Source organism: Schistocerca serialis, chromosome 7 (assembly GCF_023864345.2).
Source record: "Schistocerca serialis cubense isolate TAMUIC-IGC-003099 chromosome 7, iqSchSeri2.2, whole genome shotgun sequence".
In the NCBI taxonomy this organism is placed as follows: domain Eukaryota; kingdom Metazoa; phylum Arthropoda; class Insecta; order Orthoptera; family Acrididae; genus Schistocerca; species Schistocerca serialis.
Genome location: NC_064644.1, coordinates 58466772 through 58491336, shown reverse-complemented (window position 1 = coordinate 58491336; position 24565 = coordinate 58466772). Strand labels below are relative to the sequence as shown.

The 24565-nt window shown below is 40.8% G+C and overlaps 1 protein-coding gene across 2 annotated transcripts in view; it reads right to left on the bottom strand.

The window, feature by feature from the left end:
* The window catches only part of LOC126412735 (carbonic anhydrase-related protein 10-like), a 962152-nt gene that overhangs the window by 31843 nt on the left and 905744 nt on the right, over positions 1 to 24565 (bottom strand). For both annotated transcript variants that reach the window (XM_050082466.1, XM_050082467.1), the window contains 2 exons: positions 18885 to 19016; positions 1493 to 1535 (listed from right to left, as the gene is read on the bottom strand). In XM_050082466.1, the coding sequence (XP_049938423.1) occupies positions 1493 to 1535; positions 18885 to 19016 (175 nt within the window). The remainder of the gene's footprint in view (positions 1 to 1492; positions 1536 to 18884; positions 19017 to 24565) is intronic.

Below are 24565 nucleotides of genomic sequence, written 5' to 3'. Positions count from 1 at the left end.
ATTTGTGCTGCAATTCACAGTTAACCCTTCTTTTAGTTTATATGTGAAAATGTGATTTATTGAATGGTATAATTTTTATACCTGGTGTAGTTCTATATTGTGAAAAAATGTAAAAACTTTAAATGTGTAAAAAAAATGAGTACAACTGAAACTTTGAGTATTCCAAAATGTGTGCAATTGGAACTTTCAATACTCGTTGCTGACGCTAGAGAATATGTAAATGCGGAAATGTGCATCTAACTTTCTTTGGAATGTAACCTTTTTTATTATAAATTTTACACTGAGAGCATTGTTTGTTCGAGTTTCTACCTTCCTGTTCCCTCTGGCAAATATTAGAAAGATAGAGCTGAAATCTACAGATGTGGTGGTACTTTATCTGACATGAACAGAGAGAGATGAAAATTGCTGATGATGAAACAATATGGTTTTTAACATAAACGTTAGTTTACTATGAAACAAAGAGAAATTAAATTTACCAGTAGAGCCAATATGAGATGAAATTTACTGGCAAACGCCACAGTGTTTAACATAAATATTAACTTGTAAAAAGAGCAAAGCGTTAAAGAAATGATGAGACTGCAATATTTGATATTAATACTGTGCATATGTGTGTGTGTGTGTGTGTGTGTGTGTGTGTGTGTGTGTGTGTGTGTGAGCACTTGTGTTGGCTTAGAAGATTTTTGATAAATAATCGAATAACTTAGAATATGACGCTCAGGTGAAGAAGAAGCTTGTAGAAGTAGTGCAGTAAAATTGGTTATTTCTGAACATGGTGGATATTGGAAAAATAATACTGCACTGTCATTTAACGTTTTGCTTTGGTTACTACAAAAAATTTCTGGGCACTACCATCTTGGCTCTCTCACTTATAAATTTACCACCATTCCTGCATTTTTTAAAGTGCTGCTATTGGACGAAAAATTTAAAAATATTCCCACATATGTCATCTTACATTTCTGAGTGCTATGACAGGATGTTTCATTTGTAATTATCTTCAAAGCTATCTTGTATATTTTTTTCTGCCTTTCAGCATCTTCGAATTTTAAATTACCTGCCATCTGTCATCTTGATGACATAATTAAAAATGGACGTGGCTTATCACATCATAATGATGATAATATCACAGGCTTATGAAATAAAAAGAAACACAAAGCTGGACAGAAACCCCAATCTAAAAGAAGTGTGCCACATAGTTGGTAGCTATACTGTTGTGCTCATATGCGACTAATGCAAGCTATTTGATATAACTTGTTTACACTTTTTTATCAATACTTTGTGTTAAAAATTGAGTGTGAGTGCAGTATGGAACTGTTACTGAAGGACAGTGCGTTCTTGGTAAAATTTTTGTGCAAAGTAGTTTCTATACTATTTTGAAGAGGATTACACTGGCTCATGTGTTATTAATAGAACTAAACTCTTGATAATCCTTTCAGTTTGTAAAAAAAAAACTATTGTGTCATGCAGACTAGATTTAATTAGATTGGTTACATACCTATATAATGCATGTCCCTGTGCATTGTTGGACACTTCTTCCCCTGAAAATAAGGAGGCTTCTTAATATGTAATGTTTAAAAAACAATCCATCAAACAGAAGAATTACTGGCGAAACATTTCGATAATATATGTTATTAAGGAAAACTAAACACATACTTACATATGAAATTTTACTGTGTACAACATTTTATTAGTATCCCTGAAATATAATCAAATGTGAACAATAGTCACATGTAAAAGTACCATAAATTCTTTGTGTCAAAATAAATCTTAGTGAAATCTGCCAGGTGAACTCACAGCATAACATACTTAGCACAGCGATATTTCTTAAAGGTAACACAAGAACAGTGAAAGAGATTTTCTAGAAAAAGAGTCATCAGTCTAATTTATATTTAGATTTGTGGTTTATGTATTACCATCAGATGTCCTTTCCCCTCCTAGGACAATTGACGCTTGATGTCAATCAGTGTACATTCTCTTGTTTATACTGGAGAATGAAAATTAGTTTCGATTTTTTAAATAATGAACACATTTACTTTGAAGTGTTTGGGCATCATATAATTAGTAGACCATGTTAATCATACACGTCTATTTACAAAAGATTACAATGTCTAATGCTAAATATTATATCATGACAATGGCTGTAGTAATCAAGTGTGACTGTTTGTGTCTATCAGACAACGTGAATGCCATAAAAACTAGTCACTGAATGACTAAAGTGATGTTGCAGCTTCTAAGCGCTTGTGTTTACTTCATTAGATTCAGTTAGAGATTTGTGTAATAAATTTACTATTACATTTTATTCGTTAGAGATGCAATGACAAAAGGTTGTTTCTGTGGTTCCCTATTTGGCATGACATCAAATAAATTTGTTACAAAATGTTATTATTTAATGATTTAGTGACGAGGGGACGTTGTTGCTCTGTCACAGTTGGCATGGCAACAGATAAATTCATAATAAAATATTATTCTTTAATGGCACATTGATCAGTACTGTGTCCTGTTTGGCATGGCACAAATAAATTTATTATGAAATGCCATTATTTAGTGATGCACTGGAGAGCGTTTGTTGCTGCTGTTCGCTGCAAATAAAATTTTATTCTTTAATAATGTACTGACGAGTGGCCATTGATTTTGGGTACTGTTTGGCTCGGCATGAAACATATTTATTGTTCTTTAATGATGCAGTGGCGAGTGGCCATTCTTGCTGTTCCCTGTTTGGCAATCCATCGAATGAATTTATTAAAAAATTTAAGCTTCATTGATACATTGGCGAGCAGCTTTTGCTGCTGTCCACTGTTGTTTGGCATGGTATGAAACAGATTTACCAAAAATGTTTTATTTATTCTCACACTGACCGGCGGACATTGGTGTTGTGCCCTGTTTGAAATGGGAACAAATAAATTCATTATAAAATCTTAGTCTTTAATGCTGCAGTGATAAACGCCATTGCTACTGAGCCCAGTTTGGCCAGAAACCCACACTACATAGAAATCCCCCACGTGATTACATGTGTCGCAGCCTACTAGGGTTTCTCAGTTAGTCGTATGAACTCTGATGAGCATGTAATTGTTCCAGTTACTCGCACATTTCGAATTCCCCATAAGGCCGATCGGCTGTTGAAAACCCAGTTCCACGCCATTTGGCGGAAATGGTCAGCTTCTGGACGCCGGCACACCAGAGGCTTTTCAGAGAGTAGAGAGAAAAATGGAGAGGAGGAACGGCGATAGATACTAACAGCAGAGGCCGTGGCATTGCTGGCCAACTCTTGTTGCCACAGTGGGTGTACGCTGGGAGCAAAGCAGAGTGTGTGGGACGGATAACTGCTGTTCATTGAAGCAAAGTAGCTGACGTGGAGTGTTTGATGCTGTGAGAAGTAAGGCGCTGTGTCGTGTATGTGCTCTTAATTTGGGGGAGACCTGTGAATGCCTCTATACCTTGCACACAGAAGCCAGGTCCAGCTGTATTTGTGTTGGGTCCTAAGCGTGAAAGTACTGCATCGCCACTTTAACACCGACTACAGTATGCAAGATCAGTGTGAGCACCGAATTAATTTCATGTTGCAATTTTCTTGGTAGTTGCCTGTGGTATTTATTTGACAGATGCCTCTACTTCGTATTGTGTGACGAATGTGTTCAATGGATCATGTTTGACTGGTTCGTCACACAGATATTCCTTGTTATTCTGTGATATTTATTTAGGTCTTTGATAAAGTCTTCATCAAAAGTGTTCCGCTGATTCAAGAAAGATTAAGATTATATTAATGGTGTATTTGATGAACAAGTATTAAGATCCAATTTAATGAGTTACCTTTTTAGTAAGTGGGAGAGGCATTAATATAGCAGTGAAATTCCTGCTTTGATCAGACTGAGTTTTGTTCTCTGGTGCAGACAGTGGTTTATAGTACTGGCTTATCTTGAACTTTATTTATTCATTAATATAGCAGTGAAATTCCTGCTTTGATCAGACTGAGTTCTGTTCTCTGGTGCAGACAGTGGTGTATAGTACTGGGTTATCTTGAACTTTATTTATTCATAGCAAAAGAGTGAGAAATTTTAAAGGAAAACGGTATTTCCTTACGTTACGTAAATTATGCAGATTACTCTCATTGAGGTAGTGCGTTAATTTATGTGGTAGTAAAATAATTGTGACTTGTGAGTATTGTTAAGAGCTTTCCTTAAGAATAAATGCACAGAATATGGTCCAATTTGTGTGTGAGTCAGCCCACTTTACCACTCTAATCTTTTAAATTAGTATTTGTATTGTTTTCATTAAATGTCAGATCGTTTAAGTTTCCAGGCTGGTATATAATACGGAGGGAAAGTTTATACTTCATGTCATTATGGTAACAGAGTAATTCATAATGTCGTGCTATAAGCGGCAAAGAACGGAATGAAAGGAGACTCAATGCGAAATGAACATGACTATTAACTACTATTTCCACAACATGCAAGTTGCAACAATTACAGGCATACTTAAAATTTAATTTTTATTCATTTATTGATGATATTTCCCAGTCGAAACATCAACAAGAGTTCTTTAAAAGGAAAGTTTATCATATGTCAGTCATTTATATAAAGATTGAGCAATATAATGGTGTTGAAAATTATTTACTACGTTCTTAGTACGTCTGCAACACAGCTCATGTGTTTTAAGAAATCACAAACTTATATCTTTTTATTATAACGACATGTTACTTTCGGGAAACTTCTATAATTTCATTTTTGAACATATACACTGTGGTTAATACCACTTTCTTACATTACTGTGATGTTTCACTTGTACATTACGTTTTCATCAACTGTCCTGAACAAAACAACTTTGAAAGCATCTTCTTATTGTATGTTTTTCTGATTTCTAAATACGTAGCCTGAGGACAGTAGCTAAACTGCAGCAATTGTTGTTGTTTAGTTGTTTTCTGCAGTACTTAGTTTATCATTCCCCACGTCATTAAATGTAGAGAGCTTCACCACCATCACCCATTCCTTTCCCTTTTCCGCGGTTTCGCCCTCCCTCTAAGGAAAAAGAATTCTCGTAAACGTCCATTACGTCGTCTGTTAAACATACGACAGTCTGATGAATGGCCAGAGGATGTGCAAGGACAAGTCAGATGATTTTTCGTAGTACGAAACCGTGAGATGTTGTCATCGCTGGACTTGGCAAAAAGTGTGCGCACAGTGTAATGTTGCACAAGGGGAAAGGAAATTTTTCAGCTGTAGAATGAAATTTGTGACCATGATATGTAACATGGACATCCATTCTATAAACAGAATTTTTTTCTGTATTGCGAGATTCATTTCCTTCACTACATCGTATGAGAAATAAGCTAGAATTGTGCATCTAATATTATTATAAAATAAGATATGCTAGTTGCATTGTGTTTCATTTGTGCAGGACTTTGGCTGTAGTTTTAAATGTTGTTTTTCGAATGTAAATGTGGTAGTAAAAGCCAATAAGTGCAGACTATTATTTTTAATTGAATGGGGTCAGGTTAATCCATTCATTTTCGTTAACAGCTTTTCCACTAGTATACTGAAGTTAAAGCCAAATGTTCGTTTCTGCTTTCCAGTCTACAGAGAAACTCTGCTTCCGTGCTGATACATACCCCGTCTTGTACTTACGATTTCTGAGACAAATGCACTACAGTTAAAAGGAAATCGCTTTAACCTGAAGCTACAGTTCAGTGCAACAGTGTCACTCGAATACAACACATTTTCTGAAACAGGTTATATTTACTTTGAGTTCCCCTGTAATACAATTTCGCACAGTAAAGTTACTATCAGGTTCGTTATCTTCAGTCAGACTAATCCAAAATGTTGGAGCAGTATTCCAAAAGAGGTTGTAGAAAAATCTTGCATGTGGTCTTCTTTGTGGGGGGACCGAATTTTCACAAAATTCTTCTAACAAATGAATACTACAACTCTATAGTAGAATGCGTGAACGTTTTGTTTCAGACAACAGAATAAAATTGTGCACATAACAGTTTCAAATCCAAATATGACTAAGGTATCACCAGCACGTAAAATACATACGCACTTCAGGTGGTAAGTCACACCAGTCGTATCCAGGCTAAAACCACTGCGCAACAAGGCTGGTGCATTGTCAGAAAGAGCACATGTCCCAGGCTTCCTGCAGACACATTTCTACTGCGGAAAAGATAACATGTGCTTCAAAGTGTGCAGCTAAATTGGCGGAGCAGTCGTAGACTTACTCCAGGCAGAACAGTACAGTTCTTGTGGGCAAAACGTGTAAATCACACATACAGTCACCGCCAGTTATCGATTTGATTTCTATTTTACCTTATACTCTGGTGAACATATTTATTGCCTCACTTAGGGGCCTAAGGGAGCCCTGCAAGCTCTTATGAGTGACACACAAATCAATGAGCTGGCTAAAATCATTTCCACGCTAGACCAGTTTGTAACGTAACTGAAACCTAAATATATGTGCGTACACGGGAGCGTTGACGTCACCGGCGAAACAAGTACCACCCTGCTAAGACAGAAATGATCTATGCATTATGGGATCAACCACTGTTTACTCAGCTTAAGTCTCTTACTTATTAGTGCTTCAGCTCTGACGGTATCTTGTCACCCAAGATAGTTCGACCGAGGAATGAAACAGTACGCATGCGACAGCGTGCCGCACCTAATATATTCCAAAACGCAGTGCAGAAAACGGCGTTCTTCCAGGATTCATAGCTCTGTGTGTACCGGTGACAGAAAGGTAAGGTCGAGTGTTTTGGATAACTCTTGGGCTAGACGCCATTTGTACACCCAACAGAAGGATCTTGTTAGTGGTACCATCCTACAGTATACGGTCAAAGCATGGATCTCACAAACTTCCTCCTGATTTGACAATTGAGCAAACCGATTGCTTCTTTTAATTCAATGTAGTCCACGGTGAGCTTTAAGGGGCTAATGGAGGCACCATGAGTTCGTGGATGGTCCCTACAGAAAAACGCAAACAAGGATATTTTTTGCCACTTTTTCGTATCAAACAGAGTCGCGGATTCCAAGACAATTATGCACAGTAAAAGGCTGATATTTTTATAATATATTCCTCAGATTCTAATCACGAATATCCTTGAAATGTTTCTTTATAATTTCATCCGTTTCCGTGATATAGAGGTTCAAAGTTACCCTACTTGTGCACGTAAAATACGTACCTAAGCACTCGGCAGGGATAAATATGTTGTGATGTATCTCCGTTATCATTAAAAGGGTTGTGGCAGCTCAATTTTACAGTACTGAAACACATGCAGTATTTCTGTGCATGTAAAATCCAGTCTGAGGTGTAAAGTTGGTTTTGCGTTACTTCAACTTCACATAAATAAAGTATCAAAATTTTGCTGACCTGAAAAGTTTCTTTCATATGAGGGACATGCTGTGCTGTGGCAGGCAAAAGAAGGTAATAGCGGCAAATGCTCCTGCAGGAACACAGGAAAGGCAAGTATGCTACTATTTAAAAGACTCCGCCTCAGAAGTGGGGGACCAGCTGGCTCATTCTACCTTCCTCAACATCTATAAAACTTTCCTGAAAAATTTTTGGCATGCAAACATACTGGAGCGTTATTAAGCTGAGACAGAAGGAAACAGTGGCAGTGGGAATAAAAAAAGTTAGACAGTGATTGTGATATATCAGGAGCGAAGGAGACACTGAAAGTGAGAAGGAAATAGAGGGACACAGTGGCAGTGGAACATAGTTGACAGTGACAGAACAGTTCTAGGAAAAGAGTAGAGGAGAAAATGTCAGTGGGAAACAAAAACGAGGGACAGTGTTGAAGTTGTAGAGAGGCAATGATACTGTTTCTATGATAATGACAACGAGGAAGAGTGAGAGAGTGACAGTGAGAGAGTGACAGTGAGCAGAGACAGCAGGCAGTCGGAAGAAATGAACGAGGCGTGAGCAGAAAGAGAGACCAACAGAGAGACAGTGACAGTGACAGTGAGAGGCGGTAGAAGTAGTGAGACAGACGAACGAGACAGTGGCTGTGAGACAGAAGACAGGGACAGAGAGACACAAAGAGATAATGGCATTGAGTTAAGCAGATAGTGGAATTCAGAGGCGTAAAAAAAAAAAAAAAGGCGCAAATATGTTCACATGCAAACATTTTTGGAAAATTTTTAAAGCTGCTGAGGAAGGCAGAATCAGGCAGCTGGTATTCCACTTTTCACTTAAACAGGTGCATACTCGCATTTCTTGTGTTCCGATAAGAACATTTTTCCGCTGGTACACATTTTCACGCCAATAGTGTCCTGTATTTCACTGCTTTGCAGTATTTCAGTATTCAATAAAAGTTGCTTGCCGTACTGTAATAAAATTAAGGTACTTTTAAAATCCCCTAGTGTACGGAACAAAAATACCTGTGACCTACATTACTGAAGTATATTCTAGTCGTATGTAACTACTGTAAACATTTACACATATGATAAATAAATGAGTTAAATATGAAACTTTTTCCACTCTGTTTTCGTTAGGTCCGTCGAAATTAGAGTGGGGGTTAGTTCATTATGTGAAAGAGACATAGTAAAAACACCGAAGGAAAAGCAGAAAAATTTGAAGACTTTTTAAACGGCTGCCACTTCAAAGGATGACTTGGTAGCACATTTCATATGTAATTAAACTGAAGGTGTGCAGGAATTAATGAAGCAGTTCAAGATATGAAAAAACTGGTCTTGGAGAGGACGCTGTTCTGATAGAAATGCTTAAGGCTCGAGGCAATTAACAATCTACAAAATGGTTCAAATGGCTCTGAGCCTTATGGGACTTAACTTCTGAGGTCATCAGTCCCCTAGAACTTAGAACTAAATTAACCTAACTAACCTAAGGACATCACACACATCCATGCCCGAGGCAGGATTCGAACCTGCGACCGTAGCGGTCACGCGGTTCCAGATTGCAGCGCCTAGAACCGCTCTGTCACCCTGGCCGGCTAACAATCTACAGCAGGAAAGCTTTAATAACTAATGTACGAGCTGAAAATAAAGTAAAACTGAAAATCTGTTAATATGTAACGAAGAAATCGGAAAAAATGTCTGCCTGTGTAGCTGGCACACAAACCTCCAGCCTCAAATAGCAGCTTCAAACAGGAAAATATAGATAAAATAATCTGTAGTTGCCTGTCAACTTTACTTCCCCATACAATCACCACTAAATTCAAAAATTTGTTCTACTGTGACACCAAATTATTTTTCCCTGCATCAAAGAACGATACCTTCTGGTATTGATCTCATCACCAGTCGCAAAGAGCCTTCACCATGGGGAGGGGATGAGATCCGCCTGGTGCCAAGGAAAGATGCTGACATGTATCCAAGGCAAAGAGTCTGAGTTCTTTATTCGTTGGGTTTGCACTGTGGGGCCCCGCATTGTCGTGAAGTGGGTTAGCTTTTAGGTGACCATCCCACTCCATTTATTTTGGATTGGCTTTTGAAGTTTCGTAAGAGTGTCCCAATACACATATAATGGCACCGTATTCTCATGTGTTATACTTACGAAATATGTTGCCAAATTTTTTTTGAACCCAAAAACATGTAACCACCGTAGTGCAGTGTTGCAGAGACTACTCGAGTTTTTTGTGCATATCTGAACTTTTCCATAGTTTCAGAGTTCATGTAGTATACCTTTGTCTCGTCCCCAGTCACGATTTTCTTCAGAAATTCTAGCCCCTGTTCTCTGTAATGCTGAAGTCATGTCGAGGCCGAACCCATTCTTCCACTGTTTTGAACATCGGTCACATATTTTAGTATGTACCATGCATAAGACTGCGATAACCTAATTTCTCTGCGCCAGTATTAAAGAGTGTAACCTTTGAAATCTGAGGCACAGCTGGTGAAAATTCAGATACGGTTAATCGGCATCTTGCAAGCGTAATTTCGTCAACATGCTACACATGTTCATCAGTCACATTCGAATGTCTTTCATCGTAAACATCCGTGCGATCAGACTTGAATTTCTTCATCAGTCCCTCACAACGCCATTAGTTATAACACCATTTCGATACATCGACGCCGGCCGGTGTGGCCGTGTGGTTCTAGGTGCTTCAGTCTGGAACCGCGTGACCGCTACGGTCGCAGGTTCGAATCCTGCCTCTGGCATGGATGTGTGTGATGTCCTTAGGTTAGTTAGGTTTAAGTAGTTCTAAGTTCTAGGGGACTGATGACCTCGGAAATTAAGTCCCATAGTGCTCAGAGCCATTTGAACCATTTGATACATCGACAAAATCGATGATATGTCTCGGCAACACTGATTCCTCTCAGTTGGCATGAAGCAAATGACAGAACCTACTTCGCAAATGACAGCAGACACAACAGCACCGTATATTCAATCGCTTGTTGCTTACACGCTAAAGAACATAACAGAGAGCTGTCTGGTACAACGTCACATCCTGAATCGCTTTTTCTAACCGATCAAGCGCTACAAGTTAAATGTATTTGTTATGTTTAGTAGTCTGAGGTTAATAAATGAATCTCCCTCGCATAAGAATGTTGTGAGTTTGTAATAAATATTCTACTTTATGATGCAATAGTTGTGGAAAAGGTCATTAAGAATAGTCAGATGGAGAGCAGAACCTTCATAAACATTTAAATTGGTGTGGAGCCTGTGGAAAGGCACTTCGCACAAGTCTGTGAAGCAAGGCTTATACTGAAAGTAGAGACATCCAGGTGAAGTTTGATTATGAATGATCTGCTACAGACTATTGGTACAGCCCATACAAAGAGATAATCAGATCAATTGTTGTATTACAGTGCTGATGCCATAAAACCAATAATTTTATGTCACTTTTAGGGTAGCTGAAGACATAGTTTTACTAACATTTCCACACAACCTTTAATGGTGTCCGTAAATTATGTGTGCCTGGTTCAACATTTTCTATTGCAGTTGGGTTGAATTGTAGTAGCTGGCAGTTCAAGTGACTTTGGCTAATTACGTGACACAGACAACGGCGTCCACGTCCCTACGATTGGGAACAAGTGTCGTGGAAACACTTTTACTGTCTTCCAGTCCTGATGTTATGAATATCCATTGAGAATGTACGAAATTCATTGAAAATATGTAAGTGAGGGCGTCTGAAACGTTCCCTAGGGCGTCTTAAACGTCCCCTCCTCTCCCTGAAAAGTATACTTCTGAGGCTAATTGAAATTACGGAGAAGCGAGAGGTTAGCTTCTCAGCTTTAAAGTGATTACAGAAAGATAGAACATTAAGGTTTAACGTTCCTTGCTTGTCGAGGTTATTAGAGACGGATTGCCACCCCGGGTTAGTCGAAAAATGAGGAACGAACTGAGCCGTGCTTCTTTCAAGGAAACCATTGAGGCATTTGTCATAAACGATTAGGGGAAACCACGTAAAATCTAAATCTGGATTGGTGGAATGGGATGTGAACCACCGTACTCCCGAATATAAGTGCAATGAGCTAACTACTGCGGTGACGTCACTATAGCTTCGTGTACCTTCATTATAGGACTTGTTCGTCAGTTACAATAACGAAAGGTCAGGAGACATCGTCTTTCTGTAGCGGTGAAGCGAAAACTTCTTTGGACACTCTGTTACACCGTGCAGATTTTTTTTGTCATTAAACGTAACGTTTCACAAAAGCCCAAATTTGAAACATTAGGTTGTTTACAGGGGAGCCTACTGTGAACTACAAGTATTAACAAATGTACCACGAACTTCGCGTTTCCACAGTATTATTGCTGGCCGGTTGAATAACGTCACAGCTGTGGTCGTCACGAAGGAACGTGACTTTTCCGGAGGGATAGGTCCCAAGGCTACAGTGCGAGAATCGGCTGCAGTAAACAGAGCAAAATAGTAATGCGTTGCAGTCGATGTTGTTGGACAACCGCGATGAATTCTACTTGCTGTCCCAGCATGCAGATCTGCTACAAATGATCACAGCCGAAAATTTCTGTGTTCTTACCGAGCGCCAGTTAGATCTCGCGTACCAGATGCGAGTGTTTCAATGACGTTGCATGACCATGGCGTGAATGTCTGGTGCTACTAACTTCTTAGAACACTCCAGCGACTTGAATTACTCATTTGTTACGCGTTGTTCATTTCAAACAAAACAGCACTACCAGACTGGGAGCATTTACTACGAAATGCAGAATTTGTCCCGACTGCTTCCCTCCCGGTGCAGATGTAACGACGACACATAACGGTTTCGTCTTACATAGCTTAATACGTTTCTCTGATGTGGAACGCAGGTCGCCTCACAGTGGTAACACAAGAAAATGGAGTGGAGGGTTTTGTAGTTTCTACATCCTACGCGGCGAGTGAACTAGCATGCGAGCTATTGATCTGCAGCTGTATTAAGAACTTTATTGAAAAGTACGCATTGTTTGTCCAGGATTTGTACCTCATTTTATGGAATGGGAAAGATTGGGAATAAAGTTTGATAGGCAGACATAGTTTTGCGTGACGTGTCGATGATATGAGAGCTTCTACGGAGTGTAACCAGTCAATTCCCAGGCCTGCAGTGTTTTGAGAAGACCATCATCGAGAGATGGTGTCTTGAAATATGTGTTCTCAGAAGAACAAAGCGAAACCCTCTATACAACATAAATGTTCTTTTGTTGGTGAATAGCGCAACCAGCCGCGAATACTTTTAAAAAGCTGTGTTTCAATGCCACAACCCCGTGGTAGTCAACCTGATTTTTGCCGCTGAATAGTGGGCGTTCCTGTTTTTGTGGTAGGTGGTACGCGTTGGGCGGCAGGGATTTTAAAATCTTTTGCATCGAGTGTTATAATAATTTTGACACAAAGTATTTAATAGGTTATTATTACCAAATGCTTTGACTTGCTATAACGCTACCTCACCACTTTATAAAATAAAGTTGCTTCCCTACTTCAGAAGTCACCATTGCTGTCGAACTGATGGGCGGTTAGAAAATTTTATTACCAGCAGAGGCACGAAGGTGGGTGATAGGTGAAAAAGGTTGGCTGCCCCTACTATAGCCGGAATCGAGCTGCCACACCCATCTTCACACGGCTAACATTCAAAATTACATTAATGTTTTGGTCAGAAACACGTCGTCTGCTCCTGCAATATTTTAAGTGGAGCAGATGACTAGCAGCTGACAAAAATATCAATATAATTGGAAACGTTATGCATATGAAAATGGACGTAGTACCACGAAACCGTTATGGCACTGAAATATAACTTCTTAAAAAGTGTTTGTGGTTAGTTTGCGTTATTCACCAGTAATCATTAACGACCGTGGAGTTCACAAGATCTTACACGGATAAAATAACATATAAATGCTCTTTTCTGCAATCTGGCAATCTGGGCAATGAATTTAACACCAGGAGAAGTGTTTTCTGAACATATTTTGCAAAGACTTCTGTTATACAAGCTTGAAGCTTATGCTTTACCTAGCTCTCTTCACTTAACAAAAACTTTAATTTCTTTCGAACATTTCCTTTAAGTGTAAAATTTATTGGTTCACTAATTTATCTTAACATTTTCAGCGACGCATCTCCTTCACAATACTAAAAATGCACGTATTAATAAACGTGAAAATTACCAGATGATCATCATTACTATCGGAATAATACATTGAAGAGCTGAAAAATCCTGCTGGAGGAAGATCAATTAGCTTTTTAGGATGCCAGAGGATACTAGAAAAGAATTCCTAACATTCAACTAAGTAATGAAAGGCACACTGACAAAATGTCAAGACATTTTCTCACGATTTGTGGATCTACAGAAAACCATCGACAATGTAAGGTGCAAGAACATGTTCATAATCCTTAGAAGATTCAGATTGAAGTACAGACAGATCAATAATGTATAATTTCAGCAAAAACCATGTGGATGTAATAACAGTGAAAAGTCAAGAAAGAGCATGTTAAGAAAGCTCTATGCCCAGTTTGCAGCTTATCAAACTCGCCTAAGAATCAGTCAAGGCAGAGGAAGGAAATATCGTAAGAGGTGTAAAATTCTATGGGTGCCGATACGAATGTCAATATTCATAGACATCTTAGTCCTGAGTGTCGGAAGTAAAATAGACCTAGAACTGTCGAAAATAATATGATGCATAGAACGGAATACACCTCAGATACCAACAAAACAAACGTAAAAGTGACAAAATGTGGAAAGTGATAAAATAGTGCAAAAGTGAAACAATTTTCCCATGTATAATGTCCGAAACAAGGAAGGTATCGGAAGCAGAACTGCAGAGCGCAAAACGACTTCAGTGAAATATCGCTACTTGCTATCAGTTTTTTTTTTTATAGAAATGGGAAAGAAGTCCGTGAAACTGCGAGTCATGACCACATAAGTGTTTGAAAATGGAAGAAAGGCTGTCGGAAATACGAAGAAAAAGTTAGTGGAAGCGTTTGTAATATCTGAGTAATGAAGTATGCTACAAATTAAGAGGACAGATGAAGTGCTAAAGGTAGAATCAGGAGCTTAGGTGAAGAAAGATGTCTACAGAAAACTCCTATCATAGGTTGACACATATTAGCTGGTCATCCGCTACTACATCGAGAAACATACATTTGTGCCTGCAGGAGCTCCAGAGAAAAGAATTGCTGCAGCGGAAGAAGACTAACGGTACACTGGTCATAACACAGAATTTAGCTGTGGAATATAAGAGCAAAACATTTGAATATGAAGGAAATCATCGTGAAGGTTAAGCGTGTGGTCAATAGGTTCAGCGTGTTTAATTGCCACACCGACCTAGATTATGTTCGCGAAGTGATGAGCAAGGTTTCGTTGGTAGGAAAAAGGGAATGTGGACGACTCAGCATCAGGAAGACAGCTGAGGAGCAACGTGAAGGAGGGCAGTGCCACTACAGTGTGATAACAGCATGCACAAGAACACTCCGCTAATTCTCTGCCTGTTACAGTTATGACTTACTCAAAGTTGTCATTGACACTAAGAAATTTTCATTAATTCTATGGTGATACCCATGAAATCATTCTAGGCTACAGAGTGCATTAAACTGTAATACAAACCAGCTTAACTGCACATATTGCAAGTGGCTACCATCAAGGCATATACAGTGGAGCGCCAAAGAAACTGGTACAGGCATGCGTATTCAAATACAGAGATACTTAAACAGGCAGAATACGGTGCTGCGGTTGGTAACGCCTATATAACACAAGTGTGCACCGCAGCTGTGAAGTCGGTTACTACGACCACAATGGCAGGTTATCCAGATTTAAGTGAGTTTGAACGTGGTATTATAGTCGGCGCACGAGCGATGAGACCCAGTATCTTCTAGGTGGCGATGAACTGGGGACTTTCCCGTATGACCATTTCACGAGTGCACCGTGAATGTCAGTAATCCGGTAAAACATCAGATCTCCGACATCGTTGCAGCCGGAAAAAGATCGTGCAAGAACGGGACAAACAACGACTGAAGAGATTCGTTCAACGTGATAGATGTGCAACTCACATTATTACAGATTTCAGTGCTGGGCCATTAACAAGTATCAGCGTGCGAACCATCCAACTAAGCATCATCGATATGGGCTTTCAGAGCCGAAGGCCGACTGGTGTACCCTTGATGACTGCACGACACAAAGTTATACGCCTCGCCTGGACCCATCGACACCGATATTGGACTGTTGATGACTGGAAACAAGTTGTCTGGTCGGACGAGTCTAGTTTCAAATTGTATTGAGCGGATGACGTGTAGGGGTATGGAGACAGCCTATTGAATCTTTGGACCCTTACGTCAATAGGGAACTGTTCAAGCTGGTGGAGGCTCTGTAATTGTGTGTGGCGCATGGAGTTCGAGTGATATGGGACCCCTGATACGTCTAGATACGATTCTGACAGGTGACACGTCCTGTCCGATCAACGGAATACATTCAAGTCCATTGTGCATTCCCGAACTTGGGAAATTCCAGCAGTAATATGTTACACCCCACACGTCCAGAATTGCTACAGAGTGGCTCCAGGAACACTATTCTGAGTTTAAACACTTCCGCTGCCCACCAAACTCTTCAGACATGAACATTATTGAGCATATCTGGTATGCCTTGCAATGTGCTGTTAAGAAGAGATCTCCATCCCCTCGTACTCTACCGGATTTATGGACAGCCCTGCAGGATTCACGGTGTCAGTTCCCTCCAGCACTACTTCAGGCATTACTCGAGTCCATGCCACGTCGTATTCCGGCATTTCTGCTTGCGCGCGGGGGCCCTAGACGATATGAGGCACGTGTACTAGTTTCTTTGGCTCTTCAGTGTAATACATACAACCATTATCTTTACATTTTAGGACGTATTATACTTTCTGTTAAAGTCAGTGACAATAATATTGTTATGTCTTTCTTGTTAAAGTATAGGAAGGAAAGACAGTCTGACAATAATATTGTTATGTCTTTCTTGTTAAAGTATACGAAGGAAAGACAGTCCTGTGTCACAATAAATTTTGCGAAGTGTAGCTGCAAATAATCTAATTGCTACACGTTTTGAAAATAACATTACTTCAACGCATTCTGTTAACGTTTTTGCAACTAGTTCACTCAACATTTTATTTTAACTGCAAATTCTGCACTCAAATGAGGAAAATTAATAAACGAAATTAACATTTTTTACCAGTTTGGAACCAGCAACTAAATTCACACTATATAAATAGCACCAAGTGAGGGTTCTTAGCTAAATTGATCATCCTGAAATGCATGGTGCCACCCAGACAGCATGCATGATACACTGCGTGGGAAAAACGAGAGCCCCTTGCGTCAATATTTCGGTGTTATCAATGAACAGAAACACAAATGGGTCACAACATGCAGCTTTAACTAATTATCAGACAGAGAAATGTATGAACTGCGGAACACATTGAATAATTACAAGAAAACAACATATTTTTATTTATCTTTTATAATCAATTTATTTTTCACTGTCTGCATTGGGCAAATGTGTCAACCACAGTGATCTGGATGGAGATGGGAACGCTGGAATGCCTGGTGCAACCAACAACAATCACGGTCTTCTTCTTGTGCTACCAATTTTCCCTAGCCTTTATCCCGTCTGACGCGGTAGGAGATTGCAGATCTTTTATCTTATTATTTAACCTTATGGTGAAATGCTCTGCCTGACACCACATTGGTCAAAGGTAACCTAATGGAGACAGGCAGCGACTGCCGTCTCTCTGTGACTAGTGTAATCTTCGTTCCGTGCGTTACCGTGTTATAGCAGTTTGTGTATCGTATTATCTGCGGTGCAATTTGAGAACCAGGTGGTATTTGCCTAAACAAGCGTGGGAGATCTCCTAGAAACCACACTCTTTATGGGCGGTGTACCAGACCGCGGTCGATAATCCAACGCGCCCATTCGATCCAGGTATGGCTAAGCAACTTGTCCCGCAAGCGTGTTACGCGGTGGGAAATAGGAATTAAAATCCGGAAAAAAAGAATACTGCGTAGGGCATAACATCTCAACGACCGGTATGGTGTTGAAGATGTAAAGAAGTTCAACGTGTAAAAATTAGGATATTCATATATGGTTTGGTCGAACGAATTTCAAGGGTTGTTCGGAAAGTATGGTCAGATTTCTTATAAAACACAAACTATCACAGATTTCTTTCAAAAACCTGTTTTCATGTACTTCCTTAAATGTTTTTATATTTTTACACATAGTTTTCGTATTTGTTTAAACATTTGTCATAACATTTTTCAAGCTTTTTCATCCCTAAGTTGTAAACGTCTGCCGCCGTATGAGGATAACCAGACTTTCACAGTTTCTTTGACTTCGTCATCTGTTCCCGAAGCGCTTTCCGCCGAGAAACTCCATTAGATAGCGGAAAGAGTGAAAATCGCTTTACGTCAATTCTGGACTGTACGGTGGGCGAACAATCTGTTCCCATTCAAAAGATCTGATTAGATTTCGGATGTGAACGGCCGATTGGGGTCTGACATTGTCATACAGCAAGAGAACTCCGGACGTCAGAAGATCAGATAGATTATTCTGTATTTCTGCATTTTGTGATGGTCGAAAACATGTGTTTTTCAGCAAGCAGCGTTGGAAGCGAATGTGCGTATAATTCGCGAAATTGGAACATTACAGAGACAATTTGATGCAAAGTTGTTCTACCTAAATTCGGAAATTCCAGAGCGAGATTCAAAATTCGGAATTGTCATTCTTTACGAATCTTTTCGTCCAAGGCTGTGACCAAATCTCCTTAGATTATTTATGGTCGGCCTTTTCGTGGTTCATCATAGACATATTCCCGTATGTCCTTGAGACCTCTCGCACTCTGCTGTAACTCATCGTATTGGGGCCACACACCTCACTTGTCTGCTGATGAATTTCCACTGCTGCAACGTTCCTTACTATCAAAAACCGATTCAATGGGCATATTTCACAGTCGGCGGGCTGATGAATTCTTTTAAACTATTGAACTGATAGCATAAATAGCGCGCTGCGACAACGTCAATGGAAATAGCGTTGTGTTACGAGCGACGCCAGGAGTCATTGCGGAGTCGCGTTTCAGTGTTTGCGCGACAATGGATTAGGTGCGGCGATTCGGAACTTACTTCCGGAATGACCCTCATACATACACTTGATACGGAAAAACGTTTTGTGGGGAAAAATAGCAGTAGCTCTCCGGTGGACGAGGACGAGGAAGGCAAGAGTGAGAAAATGGAAAATAATGGCAACATCTCTAGTTAATGCGTAATTCATAGTTTAGATGTTGCTAGACTGATACTTTTAAAACAATGTGTATAATATTTACGTTGAGTATTGGTTCCTTTCTTTGTTTAACATGAGATTGGAAGATGCAAATAATAGAGTACGCCGAATACTCCGATAGGTAATGTTGAAAGGGGTGGACGACAAAGGCGGATATGTTTTTGATTAACACAGTGATAACTGTGCAATAATTGGTAACACTTGGATGCTCCAGTAGTCGCTACTGCTGCTGGGTCTCACCTTGCGCCGGAAGAAGTCGATGTTGGTCCTGACGGTGCGGTGGTGCAGGTGCTGCAGGGGCCGTACGTTGTTCGCGAGAGGCGCCTTCTGCTCCGTGAAGGGGCCCTGCATCAGCCGCCGCATCGAGTACATCTGCAAAACGAAAGGCCGCACCGTGTCACTCCGCCGTACGTAAGCTGACACGTACAGGCTGACCGATTATTTAGCGTGATCGAGTGTATTTTCACACTGAAGATGCAATGAAGGAAGCACCAGGAAATATCTGAAGTATAAACTAAAGTACAACAGTAGAAATAGTAACTTTGATGGTTGTTCATGATGTAATTCTGCCAGAGACAGCAAAGGAATGGATACTTTAAAAAAAAGCTGATGTAAGGGGAATATCAACAAAAGGAAAACAAGTTAACAGAATTTAGTCTATTGAAATCAGGGATTGCTGACCAAATGAGTTAGTAAAAGTGGCAATAAAATAGCAAATGAGTTTTGCGACATTGGCTGGAAAATAACTGACGACACACAAATTAGAGTGGATAAAAAATGCGGATTTTTCATTAGCAAGAAAAGTATTCCTTAAAAATCAGAAGGTTGTTAACATCTATTTAATATAAATTTAGGTGTTACGAATTGTGACCTCTAGGTGTTTGTACGGACTTCCGCTTCTTACAGATATCGAACGTGGACGATAAACAGTTTACATAAGTAGTGCTGCCACAGAAGAATACTGAAGAGCTGAGTAGGCCGAATAACTAATAGGAGAGGACGAGATAAGGAACAAAATTATGAAGAAATTATAAGGAATGTGGGCGGTAGTAGTTATTAGGAGATGAAGAGACTTGTACGGGGTAAAATGACGTGGAGAGCTGCATCAAAAAATCTCCTTACTGAAAACCACTAAAGAACATAAAAGTGCAAGAGACTACAATTATTACGTTTGGTAGACAATATAGCCCATTTTGCCAGATTTTAGGAGGTCTTAGAACAGTTGTTTAAAGAGATCGATAGCACATTTATCACAAAAAATGGCTATGAGCACTATGGGAGGTAACTTCTGCGGTCATAAGTCCCATAGAACTTAGAACTACTTAAACCTAACTACCCTAAGGACATCACACACATCCATGCCCGAGGACCTTTCATTAGCCAAGCCCGGTCGCGTGGTTCCAGACTGTAGCGCCTAGAACCCCTCGGCTACTCCGGCCGGCATTTACCACAAAATATTACCTTAAGACAAACACAGAGAAACTGAATACGATGAAGATAAAGGGCTATATTGTCTCTCTTTCTATCAAAATTGACTTAAGAAACCTCCAGAAAACCCAAAAGTACAATTTTCAAACTTCCAGAAAGCCAACAACTACCAAAGTCTCTATCTAGAACTTTACTTGCCATCTAGAGTAATATAAACGGCATTCTTAACATCGATGGTTCATAGCACGCTTAGTATCTCAACAGACACAAGTAAAATACACAGAACATTCATCCATTACAGATGTGCAACACTGCAAATATGATGAAATGACAGCAACCAGCTGCCTTTTGTGATGCTCTACTTTTTATTTACCTTGACTGCCTTCGAATCACGCAATAACTCATCAACAGATGGTACTGCTGTGTCAAGGCTTCACACTTGTGCAGCTAGCAAACAACAACACAGACTGCTTATGGGGATACAGACCTCGCAGGGGACAGCTCTTGGGACAACAGAGAAGAGATGACCTTGCTCTGAGCAGCACCAGGTGACACCCCAAGAGCTGCCAGAGGTCAATAGTCCCATGGACTGTTTTCTCCTCTAGTGACCACATACCCAAAACTAGTACCTACAGTGTCCTAGCACCCAGGCAGTATCAAGGCTGGCGCCCAGGCTATGTTCGCCCAGTTCACTCCACGTAAGTTTCCTGGCCCAGGCGATAATTGCAAAAGCATTCCCACAGTTAGGATCTCAGTCTGAAATCACTGCTATGAGGTCATCTACATCGACCTACGCGTCCGGAGCTGCCAACTATGGACCTACGCCATTCACAGTCTCTAACCAGAGGTGCCCAGACTTTTGCTCTGAAAGAATATTTTCAGAATCCTGATACATCGATGGAGCACTTTGTTTATTTTGAAGCTTAATGAAATTTAAATAAAAACAAGACAAACTAGTTTAATTCAGTGATTATTTCAGTTTTAAATCTTAACTAATAGCACATAAATCATAACAAAATTTGAAAGAAGTATTTAGTAGGGTCAAAACGTTGAAGAAACATCCATCTTACTTATAGTTTTTATTAAGAAACCCAGCTGTACACTGAAAAGATGTGTCCTCCAAAATTGTGATCAAAAATTGAACTTTGTAATATTTGTCTTTGTTTTACATCAGCAGTATAGTGGACTTAATGCTTGCTTGATGGATGTCTCTGCCCAGGTACTGCTACTGCTCCAGCAGATGCATTGTACTCACGAGCTCCTGATCGAGCAGCTGGTGGTCAACCCCACATCCCCTCCAGAGCTCTCCAAGCCTCTTTAGGTCTACACCATTCTCAAGAGTTTCCAAGCTGTGCTCCTGCCCTTCCAGCAGTTTGACATGTCGGCGAACTATGTTACATGCATGGAACAGCATTTCTTAGCTCATGGCATAGCATTGATACCCAACAGTATGCCTTATTTCTGGCATACATGGAACAAGTCGTTTACCACCTTCCGAGGGGGAAGCCCATGCTCTGCTGTATGACGGGCTAAAGTCCAGTTGGTTACAATATGTTGACCCCCAAGTGTATGTGGCAGCAGCCTATCACATGTCTTTCAGCTGCTGCAGACTTAACAGAGAGTCTTACCACGAATGGATTGCCCATCTCCAGGACTATCTCGTGACTGCCATTGCCAGTGTAGTAATCCTCAGTGTAAGCAATCATATGTGGCTTCCTTGGTCTGGGACATGATTTTCGTGCACAACCTCAAAGACTGACTATGCACAAATCTTCTGCGATGCCCTCGGTAACCCTCCCCCCCCCCCTCCCCCCACCCACGATGGATTCACACAGTGCAGGCAGGAACGATTCAGCACTCAGACGCCACACTCGAGAGCTCCCTTCTCGTAGCTTGTGTTTTATTAATCACCAGAGACATCTACACCACTATGTACTAGCTAAGTACACCTCTTGTTGGAAACCCAGACAAAGCGCTGATGTGTGGCAAGCATTGTTCAAAATAAATGCTAGCTGTGCCCATATGGACCCCTCCGATTTTCGAGTGCACGACAGGGTGGATCTGTCAATGTGTGCTTCCCCATTCAGACTTATCTCTATTGTAACAGTAAGCATCAAGAACATGCCCATCAAGTTGCAGGTACACATGCGGTCGTGTGTGAGCACCATAGACTGATGAACCTAATATTATTTGGGGTCCACTCTACTTCAGCTTTGTGACACTCCGCACTTCACTGTTACAGCAATAATATCGTCGAAGTCAACCGCAAATTTACAGTCCAAGTCCAGTACCTCATAGCCAGAATTTGTTCTTGGACACCTGGAGCCATCGGTCTCTCGGTCCTGGATCGGTTCAACGCTTTTGGCTTACAAATTGATGACTCTGCCCTCAGTGTCAAGTCACTTGGCACCAAACCTTATCTAAGAGACCACTTTTCCCATTCAGCACAGTGTTCCTGCAATCCTCCTTGGACATCAAAGATACCAAGACTCATATTGCTCCTTTCACATCAGTGATACTGAAGCTCTTGAAAGCCAGAAATGTTCCTTTCAGATTCAGAGACAAACTTTCTCTGGAGCTACAGCAATTGCAGGATAAGGGTATTTCCGCTCCCATTCCAAACCACCAAAGGGTCACCCCCAAAAACGCCATAGGAAAACCAAAGGGTGGATGCTGCATAGGCAGGATTTTCCAGACAACCATCAATGCCCATTCTGTCTTAGACCCTTATCCCACTTCCAAGGTAGAGGACGTAATGAGATGCCTTGTGGGCGGCAAAGCGTTTTTCAAGATTCAACATTGTGATATGTATCTCCATCTTCCATTGACCATGAATTCCCAATGCTTCTTTGTGTACAACACTCCTTTTGGACTTTTTCAGTATAATGGAGTTCCATTAGGCATTTCCAATGCTCTGGCCATTTTTCAGCACCAGCTCAAACACTTTCTGGGACTTGAAACAGGCCCTACTCCAGCCCATGTGCCTCATGGCAGGCCCTCCGAGCCCCTAATCTTGGCAGTTGATGCATCAGGCTGTGGTTTTGGTGCGGTCACTTTACAGGCACATGTGGTTGACAGCGTGAAGGATCCTGCTGTATTTGTGCCTAGGACGCCCTCCTCTGTACAGTGTAACTGCAGTCACACAGAAAAAGCAACCCTAGAGATCTTACTTGGTATAAAAAAGTTTAATGGCTAAATCTATGGCCACTATTTCACACTGTTCATGGACCACTACCCACTACTGTTTCTTTTTAAAGTGTCAGCAAATATTCTTACCAAAACAGCATGCCACCTCAAGCGATGGGCTCTGTTTCTTTCAAGTTATAATTATGACTTTCTGTACCATTCAAGAACTCAATGTGCTAAGGCTGCACTCCTCTCACATCTGCTCCTGGTCAGGAATTTTGCTTTGATGTGGATCCCAACGTATGCTTCTATCTGGATCTAACCATAAAGGTAGCTGAAGCTTCTCACACACTACACAGCTGAGGACTCAATGCTCTTTTAGGTACCCCATCTTGTGCAAAGCTGTTGGCCATCTAAATCCAAGCTTCTGTGGCACTCAAAGCTCCAGGCCAATGGTACTCTGAAATGAGCTATCCACCCTCAGTGATGGGTAAATGGTTACACCAGGGTCGTGATCATAGAGGTTCTCCAGCACCACATCTTGTCTCTCTTCTACGTTGGACACTGGTTCATTGCGACCACCAAGCGTCTGATCTGCCAATGTGTCTCCTAGCAAAGCACAGATGTGGTGCTCACTCTCCTACCACACTGCCAGAGTAAACAGGTCGCCCCTCTATTCACTTTTCTCCTTGGCCAGACATTTCTGTCCCCTGGTCCCAGTTACACGTGCATTTTTTTTTTTTGGGGGGGGGGGGGGAGAGGGAGGGTCAGTCTCTTCCTGGGGCATTCAAGATTAATCTCTCTAGATGCTGGCAACAATTACCTCTACATTGTGCTTACCACGTCTTCAGGGCAGAACATCAAACCCTGTCCACCACTTCTTCAGGTGAAGGGCTCCCAGAAAACCATTAGATGGATAACGGCGCTCAGTTTGTTTCCACAGAATTCTCTGCTTTCTCTGAAGCAAATGGCATAGAAATGATAAATATTGTGCCCTTACATGCTGGCACTCTGCTTCGAATGGTCTACATAAACACATTGGCCTTACCTTTAAATCCCAAGCATCTACTGCCACCACCCTTTGGATGAGAGCTGTGTACTCTTTCAGGCTTCTTATCGTTTCACTCTTTAGGCTGAGACAACCCCAACTGAGAAGCTCTGTGGCCAACCACATCGGTAGCAATTATCTACCATCCATCCCACCAGCGTCCAACCCTCCTCTTGGTAGTCCAACTGCCACCATTTCTCTCTCAGACATTCCCTGTGGGCCCTTGTCTACTCCAAAGGCTGCCAGCGTTTGTTTCCTGTGACCTTTTCCAATCTCGTAGGATACACAAAGGCTGAGCTGACTCTTCAAGCTGGCACAG